The sequence below is a fragment of the Perca flavescens genome, chromosome 19 (genome assembly GCF_004354835.1).
Source record: "Perca flavescens isolate YP-PL-M2 chromosome 19, PFLA_1.0, whole genome shotgun sequence".
Classification (NCBI taxonomy): Eukaryota; Metazoa; Chordata; class Actinopteri; order Perciformes; family Percidae; genus Perca; species Perca flavescens.
The window spans coordinates 3,040,580-3,052,869 of record NC_041349.1 but is presented as its reverse complement, the minus strand read 5'-3'; the positions used below and the strand labels follow the sequence as shown (position 1 = coordinate 3,052,869).

The following is a 12,290-nucleotide window of genomic DNA, read 5'->3' as shown; positions in this document are numbered from 1 at the left end:
TCTCCAGTCAGCTGGCTCCACCACATGGACCCCCTCCCTCGGCACCCTGACCCTGCTCCAGCCTCTCCTCGCTCCCTCTGCTCTCCAGTGCCAGCCTCGGCTCCTCGGCTCCTCGGCTACAGCTTGCTCCGGGCTCCCCGGAGTACCCAGCCCCAGTGCCTCTCCCGCGGCTCCCCTGAATACCTCCACCCTCCAGTTCCTTCCCTCACCTGCTCCCCCATTCCCGGCATCAGCCTCCCCACTTCCCCTTTTTCCCTTAATTCCCGGTCATTAATAAATGTCTCATAACTTTAACCTTTTTGTTGTGAGCTCTGCACTTGAATCCGTTCTGCTCCCCTCGTAACACTCTCTCCACCTGATTAGAAGATATCTGGTGGGTTGCTCCTGATATTTACAACTAAAGAAACATTTCCTGTTAAAAGTTTGCAGAGATACAGCTCAGTGTTGAGTATATTATTGTTACATTTAGTTACATACATAATATTATCACATTTAATCTGTTTAATGGAGCAAAGTGTTTAGTGTATTACTGCTGAGTATATATTATCTGAACATCTCTGTGTTCTTCAGTCAAAACTTTCTTTGCTCTTAAACAACATTTTATCTGAGCACATCTTTGAAGTATCAAATATGTCATTTAGTTTTTACTTTGAGTTAAAGGAACACGCCGACTTATTGGGACTTTAGCTTATTCACCGTAACCCCCAGAGTTAGACTAGTCCATACATACCCTTCTCATCTCCGTGCGTGCTGTAACGCTGTCTGACGGCTCCAGCATTAGCTTAGCCTAGCACAGATCCTGCAGGTAACTGGTTCCAACTAGCCTAGCCTAGCACAGATCCTGCAGGTAACTGGTTCCAGCTAGCCTACTGCTCCCAATAGTGACAAAATAACACCAACATGTTCCTATTTACATGTTGTGATTTATAGAGTCACAGCGTGTACAAAAAACAACGTAACATGAGACACAGCCGTCTTCTAACTGTAAACAAACCGGGAACTATATTCTCAGACAGGCTTGCTGCGAGCATATCACTCCGCCCAAGTAATATATTCTTCCGCCTGAGAATATAGTTCCCGGTTTGTTTAGGGATACAAGGTGGCTGTGTCTCATGTTACGTTGTTTTTTGTACACGCTGTGACTCTATAAATCACAACATGTAAATAGGAACATGTTGGCGTTATTTTGTCACTTATTGGGAGCAGTAGGATTACTGGAACCATTCACCTGCAGGTTCTGTGCTGGCCTGATGCCGCTGGAGCCGTCAGACAGTATTACAGCACACACAGAGATGAGAAGGGTATGTATGGACTAGTCTAACTCTGGGGGTTACAGTGAATAAGATAAAGTCCCAATAAGAGATGAGAAGGGTATGTATGGACTAGTCTAACTCTGGGGGTTACAGTGAATAAGATAAAGTCCCAATAAGAGATGAGAAGGGTATGTATGGACTTGTCTAACTCTGGGGGTTACGGTGAATAAGCTAAATTCCCAATAAGTCGGCGTGTTCCTTTAAGTAAAATTAGTTTTTCATTGAAGCAACTTTTTGTGTGTACATTTTCTAGTTCTCTAAAGGTAAAGTTAACTCACAGTCTGACCCTCCTCTGGACCAACTCATCATGGAGACCCTAGAGGATCTCAGAGCTCCAGATGATACAGATCCCAGACTCAGATCCACCACCATGATGGGGGGCAAACAGACCAAATAGCAGATCTGCACATGACCTCCCACCCACAGCAGTAATGATAATCATGTTGTATATACAGCACATGAGAAAGCAGTCAGGTGTTAAGAGCTCTGGGAGTTGTTGATGAACTTATCTGCTGATGCTTCATTATCAGCAGCAGCAGGTTGTCCTGATCTCTTGTTCTTATGTCTTCTGTATATCAGGACACCAACCACTGCAGCAAGAAGCACAACACCTGCTGCAACTGAAACTGCAGCCAGTCCAAAGTATTGACCTACAGGAGAGGAGTTTCCATCCTTATAACCTGAAGATAATAAAACATATGAGTCAGTAAATGTGTGGATAGTGGAGCAGCTTTCATCCTCTCTGATGTTTGAAACTGCAGCTACAACCTGATACTCAGAAAAAGACTCACCTGAGTCTCTAACCTGCAGATGGATGATTCTGATTGGCTCAGAGTCAATGTTGGATCTCTTTTTACGTCTGAGACCACCTGATGCAAAACGACACTCATATGTTCCATTGTCGTTTATGTTCACATTCTTCAGAATTAAAGACACGTCTCCATTCTTCAGCTTTCTGTACACCAGTTCTACTCTTCCCTTAAAGGATGGATTCTGGTGGGTTGTATTCAATTGTCCATCAATGTTTAAGAGGACGTACTCTGGGTGCTTCAGGTCAGCTCTGCTCCACTTTACAGCTCTGATGGAGGGATCAGCAGACTGACATGGCAGAATGACATCATCTCCAGGGCGCACTACCACAGGTAGGTCTGAAAAACAATAATAAACTACTATTAATAATAAGAAGTGTGTCCCTGCAGAGATTTCACAGGACTTTATTACCACGAGGTCAACAGCTGTTGTTGAGACACATGAAGCTGATCAACTTCTAATTAATAGTTCAGGTCTTATCATCTCCTTAGATTAGAACAGCTGATCTGATCTCTTCCTCAGTCAGAGTCGCTAAAACAGAACAACAGACTCCAGGGGTCCTGATGTAGGAAATGTGTTGCTGCTCTCATAGATATAAAACTGGTATATATGTGTGTGTGACTGCAGCACCGTGGTGGTTTAAAACATCTGTTTCCTATTGTTTGAATTCACCAATCACAACACAATGCACACAACAGGCAAGCTGTTTTAAAATTGAATACCTATACTATATATATATATATATATATATATATATATATATATATATATATATAGTAATATATATATATATAGTATAGGTATTCAATATATATATATATATACATATAGCAGATATCCGTATTTCAATTCTTCTTAGTCAAAAAGAACATATCATCATTCTTCCTTTTGTTATTCATGACTTTCAATTTCAGATGTCCAAAAAAAGAAATCTTATATCCACAAATGATTTGTAGATTTCTGTTTCTCCTTAACAACAACCTTACTCATCTGTATATTTGTGTACTTTATACTGTATGTTTATATAAGGGTGTTTACATTTTTTTTGTTATTACTATTATTATTATTATAACTAATTCTACTAATTCTATTTCTTATAATACTTTCTGTATATGTTTCTCTCATGTCTATTTAATGTGTATTTGTGTTATTCTGATATGTTTACATTTTTTATTTTGAGCTGCTGTAGGAATTTCCCCAGTTTGGGATTAATAAAGTCTTTCTTATCTTAGTCATTATTATATTGTAGTTATCTAATTTTACATTTGTCAAAATGTATATCAGATATTTAAAATAACATTCTGGATATCTGAAATTATAATTATGACTAGCAACAACTAAACTGTAGCTGAAATGGAAGTTCTTCGTAACAATTCTGTTTTCTAAAATGTTTCTGGAAAGGAATAATTACGTTTTGGATATCTGAAATACTAATCGATTTAAAAATTATGACTTATTTTTTACTTTTATCTAAGCACATTTTACAAGTGTAAATTATTGAGTCATTTTGTTGTTACTTGAGGACTTTAAGTTTAAGGTAACTTTTCTTACAGTTCTTTTACAGGAGTAAAATATTCTCTAAATGTTGAGATGATCTGAACTGATTGTCTCTCTGTCTGACTCTCTGGGACCAACTCATCATGGGAGACTCTAGAGGAGCTGCAGCTACAACCTGATACTCAGAAACACTCACTGAGAGGGACTACCTCACCTGGAACCTGCAGACGGACGGTGCTGATGAGTCTGATTGGCTCAGTATCATTGGTTTTAACTCGACACTCGTACGTTCCAGCATCGATGCTTCTCACATTCTTCAGAATTAAAGACGTGTCTCCGTCCTTCAGATATCTGTCCACCAGCTCCACCCTGTCCTTAAAGGATGGATTCTGTTCTTCTGGAGTCAAGTGTCCATCGCTGTAATAGACGACGATATCTGGCACCAGGTCAGGTCTGGTCCACTTTACAACACTGATGGAGGGATCAGCAGTCCGACATGGTAGAATAACATCATCTCCATGGTGCACTGGTACCTCAATCAGGTCTGAAAAACAATAATAAACAATAGTAATCAATAACAGTCATGATATTTCTAAAGACCTCCATCAGGTGTAACACAGCAGAAGGGATGTTAATTATCAGAGGACTTTATTACCACGAGGTCAACACATGAAGAAGCTCCTCACTGACATACGTGTTGACATGATTAAATCTACTCCGTGGCTACGTACGGAGGTTCGTGGAGATACCGAGCCTGACATCACCTCTTAAAAAATGTAACAACACGTTACGGCGCTCAGCCGTGGCTTGGTAGCGTTGCATTCCCCCTCCACAGAACCATAAATCAGCCTTAAAGGTACAATATGTAACATTTCTGCATTAAAATGTCTAAAAACAACCAAACCCTTTCCCCCCCAGTACTGAAAACATCCAAAAGTTACACTGACGTGAAATATATTGTGATATTGTGGTTTTAGCTGCTGGCTAATGTTAGCTTGCTTGCTTGCTAACTAGTCAAATAGCTAGCTAGCTACCACAAATCGCATCAAGAAAACGTAATTATATGGGGGAAACTGCAGCTATTTTATCATAATGACATGAATAAACACTACTAAACATTACAAGTATAAAACTGTAATGGATAAACCTATCCGTCAACAGATATATTTCAATCGGCAAATATGTTAAACAATGAAAATTACATCTAGCGGCAGAAAATGACATATTACATGTTTAAATGACATATCAGTCAAAAAAAAAATCCTTATTTTTCCAAAGTTGTTTTAACAATAAAATTCTATTTGTCAAAAGTTATTCAATGCAGATGGTCTTCTAATGAATTGCTATGAATTTGTGTCCTTCTATAACATTCCTGTCACCCCAAAATAGTTTGCTTTGTAATGGATGCCATTCCCAAAGGTGTGACGATATTATTTAGAGGTAAACTGAACCGCTTCCTTCTCCTCGTCTGTTGTCAGTGAATGACACAATGCTAGGGAAATACGTCTTTTATCGAGCCCTACAAACCAAAACAGAAGGCAAAGGTCCCTCTTTCAAAAGGACATTGTCACCATCCCATATAGCATGTAATCCATTACTTCAGTTACTTCAAAGTTTGGACCTTACCTTCAAGATATTTAATCACAAACAAACCTTGAGATGTCTGTTTTAAACATCTCCATTGGTGCTATCCAGCAAAACATTATTAGCAAAGACTAAAAAATGACATTGACTGCTCTTTCTGTGGAGTTCATCGAGAAACAACCACACACTTATTTTGGAGCTGTCCTTATACATAAAGGTCCAATATGTAATATATTTACTGTAATAAATAAACAAAAATGACCCCAATGTGTCATCAGATATTAAGGAAACATGCTAAATTGAAATACTATCTTTTCTGACAACCAATGTTTTTTCCCCATATATCTGCAGTAGTGCAGTAGTCTATATCCACAATGTTCCTGGAGGAAGGTCTGGCAAAAGAGAGACTATATCTGCTGTAACATTTCTGTCAACTTTCCTCTGCTGTACAAATACGTTTTATGATGTCTAGAACAAAAACAGTATTATATCATCAATCTTGTTGTTATCTTGGCAAAATTTCACATTCATAAATTCAATTTTCTAACAGAAAACCTCTATATAAAATTCTTTATGAATGAAATGCTGAAACACAACTATTCAGCACTCTACAAACCCTAAAGCCTTAAAGACTCTTGATATTTGTAAATTTCTTAATTGCATGTTTTTGTTTTTTCACTCTTTCATATTTAATGTACCTCCTAACCCCGGGTGTATGTGTATTTTTTGAATTTGTTATTGTACGCACCTGGTGAGGTTATATTAATTCAGCCAATCACAACACTGCACAAACCATCCATGTCACACCCTCCCTAGAGTCTATGGTCCCTCCCTTCCTTCCTCTCTCTCTCAGTCTGAAACTGCACAATCACCCTCTTATATTTTAAGTTACTGACAAAGTTGAACACAACAATTATGAATCACAAACCCATTACTGTGTAAGACAATACCATTAAATGTTCACTATTCATACTTAAATACAAATACATACAAGGCTAAATTTGAGAATTATTTTTAGTCAAACGTTTACTTACAAAAAAACTGAACTTGACTGTAAGATAAACAGATGATCATGAAGATAATACTTTATAAAAGCTGATATTTACCAGAAGCTGCTTCAGACAGGAGGAACAACAGGAGCAGAAATGGAGCCATGAGAGCTGAGAGAGAGGCGATCTGCTGTTGTCTTTGCCTCCCGACACTGTTCGCTCTGGCAGTATATCTTTAGATCATTTCCTCAACACTAGAACAAGGGAGCAGTTGGTGGCTGTGCTCTAGGGAGGGGTTGGTAGGCAGTCTGGTTTGTATTTAAACGAGAGGGTGGGACTTAACAGCGCGGGTTACAGGAGGAGCTGAATCTGAAGGAGAATCGAAAGCTGAAGTACTTTAGGACTGACTTGGCACTCTTAATACTTGAATATATTTTATAAGAGCAGCAACAGAAGGTTAACTTATTAACATAAGATGGTTATTAGTAATAACTTCTGAAATACACATGATATGAAATTCAGGCTCTTAAAAAAAATATACGCATTACTACAAGTACACCTGTAGCTGCAGCACCTTATAGTGGGTCTACTTTAGGACTGATGTGGCACTCTGAAGGCTGGAATACATTTAGCAAGAGCAGTAACAGAGGGTCAACTTAATGTTGACATAAGATACTCATTAGAAAAAAACACTTTCAAATACACATTGCAATTCAGTTTATTAAAAATGATACACGTGTTATTACAAGTTATTTACCTCATTGGTATAAATGGCGTTGATAGAGAGAAAGACCTTTCACTGTAACACAATACAGCTAAACAGCCACACATACTACATCCTCCAAAAGCTCGATGGTGTTTTGAGCCCCCAATGTCGACTTCCAAGCATGCAAGGCAGCGCTGCCTGGAAGGCGAGGGTGGGGGCTTATAATACCAAACACCCCTCCAAAACTATTACACAGTTAAATTAACACAAACTGAACATTATTCATGAAAGTTATAATGTTCGAGGATGCAGTTGTATGAGACTTCATTCTAGCTGTACCTAATAATCTGGACACTGAGTGCTGCAGGGGATTATGAAGGTTACACACAAGGTATAAACAGGTTACAGAGTGTTGACCCACTGTGCTTACTGCTGATCAGAGAGACTACTGTTGGCTCCTCCTCCTCCACCCTGAGAACAGATCTGCTGCTGCTCCCCGGTCCACATGGCCCTCTGCTGGACTCAGAGGGACTCTAACTGTTCTCCTCCAGACTCTTTAACCAGCTGTCTAGGACCAATCTGTTTAGTTAGATGTCTGCCTGTCTAATGTGAAGAACCATCACTGCTGGACATAGACCCCAGTTTGATTAAGTAATAGAAACTCAACAACTGTGTAATATCTCAATGGAAGAATCTTGAGAATCTTATGTTCAATGAAACCCTCTTTTATCAGCACAATATAGACATATCAGCATGATCACCTTCTTTCATCCAGCTCATGCAGAGACCACTCGGTTAAAACCTGTTTACCGTCTTTTTCAACATGCAGGGCAGCATTAGGATTGGGAGGCAAAACTAATGGCTTAGGTTCAGGATAAGATTTGATTTTGGTTTAATTAAGTAGGCCTACATTTGTGATTGTTTCGAACGTGACGTTAGTGAAGTAGGTTACGTACGTAACTAAACTTAGAATAAGTTAATAAGTTAACTCGACTGATAACAGCGTCACCTTATTCTTATTATCTCATAGAAGATCAGGCGGAGCTCGGTGGGCGGAGAGAGAGAGAGAGAGAGGGAGAGGGGGAGAGAGAGAGAGAGAGAGAGGGAAGGAGAGAGGGAGAGAGAGATAGTGAGAGGGGGAGAGAGAGAGAGGGAGAGAGAGGTGCGCTCATAAAAGTTAAAACATTTAGAGACCGACAACCCCGTTAACATTCACTGATGGGTATTTTTATGAAATATATAGATTTTAAGAGGAGGGACATTATTTGTCGGCTTCTTCAGCCGTGTGTTGCCAAATACACACATCGGTTAGAATTATGTTTTCATATTTTTTTATTTTCTCTCATGAGTGCTTACCACTGCCAGGGTTTCAACTGAAATAAATAGCTAAAGCATGGCATGACAGTTCATGGAAAGCAAAAGTGTAATTATGGTCAGATCTTGGTCCTGACTGATGGGAAAGTGACCAGTGTAGTCTAATGTAGGCTATTATAGTGGGTGTACTGTACTGTATATTGGCCAGAATCTGCCTTTGGGGAGAAGGGATATCATAGTGGGGGGAGCCTATCTCTGTAAAGTTGAATAGAATTGGCACTACCATGATAAACAACCTTTGTCTGTGATGGAGTAAACCTGAATTCAGAGGTGTGTCCTTATCCTGAGAGACCCACAGTTCCACAGGAATATAATTCAGAGACGGAGGTGATTTCAGGGCTGCAAATATGTGACCCGACAAGGGAAGCAGGTTCTGCAGTCCGCTGTTTACAGTGTATGGTCTTCTCATGTCACAGGGCTGGTTGATGTAATTCCTGAAGAGGAAGAGGAGGGAAGAGGAAGCGTGTCATTTCAGTCCGCTGCTGGCAGTGTTTCTAATGTTTTATGTTTGATTGTTTTTGTCATGTCGTTTTCATCATGTGTTAATTAAACCTTTTGCTTAACTTTCCATTCGACCCCAGCCTCTCCTTCCTCCTCAGAAATCAAACGATCACGTCGCTTTTAGAATTTCTTAACACAAGCTATGTGGTAACTTGGCTCTGAGTTCTAGCTGTTCTCTAGTTTTCTCCGTGTGATTTTGTGCTCATACTTACCCTGTGTGTCTTTGTCTAGTTACCGCTCAGACCTGCTGCTTCCTCTGCTGTGCCTGCATGCTTCCAGTCTCACCGCCCAGCCTGATCCTCCACCTTTGGAAACCATCTGAGTACTCATCCCTGCCTGTCCGCCTCCAGTCACGTAACAACTTGGATTCTCCCCTGTCGGCTCACCTCAGTCAGACCTCAGAGTCAGCTGTACAGCTAACCAAGCTAACTAGCTAACAGCAGCAGGTGTGACATTCTGCAGACTATTGATGTACTGAAAGCAATGAAAGTGAGTGGAGGGAAATCTACACGGAAGGCCAAAGAGCGCACGTCCCTGGGGCTGTTTAAAGATGTTCAACTAGTTGAGGGCACAGACAAGATGAACCGTAATCAGCTTTATCAATCTGTGATCGACAATCTCACAAGGCGAATGCCAGAATCAGACCTCCTACAAATGCTCAAACCCCTGGACAAGCGCTACTGGCCACAGGATCGGAATGCTTTGATCCTGTACGGAGAAAACTAAGTACGTGCCCTTGCTTTAATGCTTGGGGAACCAGCCACAGAGGACAGGGCAAGACAGGGCACCAGGCACAAAGCTGGAAAAGATTTGTACAGCGGGGAGAACATACCTTCCTACTTCAGCTGAGCGTGAGAGGGGATTTTCTGCCGTCAATGATACTGACAGCAAGACACACAATAGGTTGCGTGAAAACAGCCTCTCATCACTCCTTTTTCTGGACATTAATGGACCCCCATTGTAGAGTTTCGACCCAATTCCCTTTATCACATCTTGGTTTAAGGCCGGTCGTCGGACATCCACGTCTTGGATTTCTGGATGATGTGGATTTTAGAAAGTTAAAGAAGTGAAACAAATAAGACAATTGCAAACTAAACCAAGTTAGGTTTTTGTATTTTATTATAAACTTGCAAGAATATAGGCGTAACACAGGTTTCACAAAGGGCACGACAGCCCAGTGTGGAAAATGTCTCTTCAATGAGTGAACAGGAACAATGAGTTTAAATACATCTTCAGAGTGACAGCACACATGCACTTGGCTTAACATGACTCTTCATTTCTCACAGGCAATCTGACAGATGATAAAGACAATCTAAAAACACAGGAGACATCTCGGAGCCATTTCGCCTCCTCCCCCCTGTACAACTTTCACCCAGGCTTTGCAAGGTTTTATTAATAATAATATAAATATTTCTCCAAAGTTGAAAGGTAAATTTATTAATTTCACAATTTCACCTTTCTACATCAAACCTGTTTACCTTTGCAAGCACCGTCCTCCCTTAGGGGAAACCAACCAAACTAAACAGGAATGAGAGAGGAATAACACTTGCATTTGATGGTTTTGTTTTACTATCAGTAGCCGATAGCCCGCTTCACATTTAAGAGGAAGGAACCCGACGCTGTGATTGGTCGAACTCTTCTTCTTTAGTTTTTTCAGCATGTTCGTGGCTTTAGCCTATTGCCATCAAGAGTTAGACTGAGATGGCTACTGCACGTCAACGAGTAAACTCAAAGCAGTCACCTGATTCTCACGTAGTTTAAGGTAACAAATCGTATCACCATATTTTGATGTCAAAATGCGTACAGGTTGGCAGGTCTGCTACCGGGGCTCAGAACCCTTGCAATGCAACGAGAGTAAAATCTTTTGGCATGACGCAACCACCGCCATACAACAATCTGCGTACAAGCACGTGTATTTGAACTGTTTGGCTTTCCACAATATATATATATATATATATATATATATATATATAAAAAGGCAAGTGTATGTTAGTATAAAACACATGAGAAACCAGCATTACTGTAAAAAGATGTTGGACAAAGATCTCTTCAGCTGCCTGACACCAATGATTCTGTAAGATTCAGATCTTAGTCTCTCAGGATTACTTCCTCCTGTACACATTTACATCAGGTCAACTAGAACTTCAATATGAAGTTGGATATTTTAAGCTGCTTCAGCTGTGTTCAAAGTAAAAAAAGTGTACAAAAATGAATATATAAAAGTAACAACTTCAGGATCCAAATGTCAAAAAATAGAGTATTTACCAGAATAAAATAAAAGAGTAAAACAGTTTAAGGCACATTAAGGTATCTGAATGTTAAAACTGAGTTATTAACTTCCATCATGTCTCCAATCATTATTATTGGGAACACTTTACAATAAGGTAAACAAAAAAATAGGTAGTTAATGATTAGTTACTGTTTTTGAAAGGGTAGTTACCCTTTATCAGAAGGGTAGTTACCCTTTTTACCCTTTTTCAAAAGGGTAGTTACCCATTTTGGAAAGGGTAGTTACCCTTTTAGAAAAGGGTAGTTACCCTTTTTCAGAAGTGTAACGAATGGTTAGTTACCCTTTTCAAAAAGGGTACCTACTTTTTTGAAAAAGTGTTACTACCCTTCTGAAAAAGGGTAACTACCCTTTCAAAAACAGTAACTAATCATTAACTACCTATTTTTTGTGTACCTTATTGTAAAGTGTTCATCCATTCATTCATAGTAAATAATGATCAACTGATTTCACGGATCATCACTTTGGTATAGTTCACATTTCATAACATTTCCTTTTGGCAAACATCATGTAATTCTATTTCATAGATAATAAATACAGTTAAGGCTGCAGCTATCGATTCTTTTTGTAATCGATTAATCTAGCACTTTATCGATTAATCAGATCATTTTTTGTGTTTCTAAACAACCCAAACTAGGGAAAAAAGCAACATTTGTATTGCCTACATTTTTAAAGAATTCTTTTTCAAATGATATAAACCTCAAACTAAGGCATACATTAAACATACACAAATATTACATTAAGTTGTGCAACTTAACTTTCAGAACAGTATTTTCTTGTCTTTGATTTTGGTAGTTGTTGTGTTTGGTGTAGTTCCACCGTCCATAGACTCTGTGATTTACTTTAGTCGGTCCTCTTTGTGGAATGGATGATTAAGTTAGACTCCATGTTTTCTGTTGAGATGCTAAAGCACTGACGTCATGCTATTATCGTGCTAAGCTAGTTTGATTTTGCAGTAGACATACTGTACAGAGTTTTAGTTTTAATTACGTTTGAACTGATTCCAAACTTTGGACACTTTCTGTCGTTGTGCGACAGTAATAATGCTCCGTGCGGAAACACCAACGTTGGTAACACTTTAACGAAGCTTCGAGGAAAGTCATTTTGCATCGAGGATTTTTTGTAATCGAATTATTCAACTTATTCGAGGAATCGTTTCAGCCCTAAATCCAGTTTAAGGTCTTATTTAGAGACAGACTCGTCCTCTATGTCCCCCTGAGATATTCTGA

General features: G+C 39.4%; 1 protein-coding gene across 1 annotated transcript; it reads right to left on the bottom strand.

Annotated features, from left to right (window-relative positions):
* Nucleotides 1–1,558: 1,558 nt before the first annotated feature.
* On the bottom strand, nucleotides 1,559–6,490 carry LOC114574081 (tyrosine-protein kinase-like otk). Its single transcript, XM_028606395.1, has 4 exons — nucleotides 6,311–6,490; nucleotides 3,835–4,164; nucleotides 2,105–2,461; nucleotides 1,559–1,993 (listed from the first exon to the last, which is right to left on the bottom strand). Exons 1-4 carry the CDS (start codon nucleotides 6,357–6,359, stop codon nucleotides 1,791–1,793), a joined length of 939 nt encoding a protein of 312 aa, XP_028462196.1. The 5' UTR covers nucleotides 6,360–6,490; the 3' UTR covers nucleotides 1,559–1,790.
* Nucleotides 6,491–12,290: the final 5,800 nt, after the last annotated feature.

Excerpts from the sequence above, each read along its gene's own strand:
- LOC114574081 (XM_028606395.1), bottom strand. The coding sequence starts at position 6,359 with ATGGCTCCATTTCTGCTCCTGTTGTTCCTCCTGTCTGAAGCAGCTTCT. Across the intron at positions 4,165-6,310 it reads CCTGTCTGAAGCAGCTTCTG|ACCTGATTGAGGTACCAGTG; the intron begins GTAAATATCAGC and ends ATTGTTTTTCAG. Across the intron at positions 2,462-3,834 it reads CGTCCGTCTGCAGGTTCCAG|ACCTACCTGTGGTAGTGCGC; the intron begins GTGAGGTAGTCC and ends ATTGTTTTTCAG.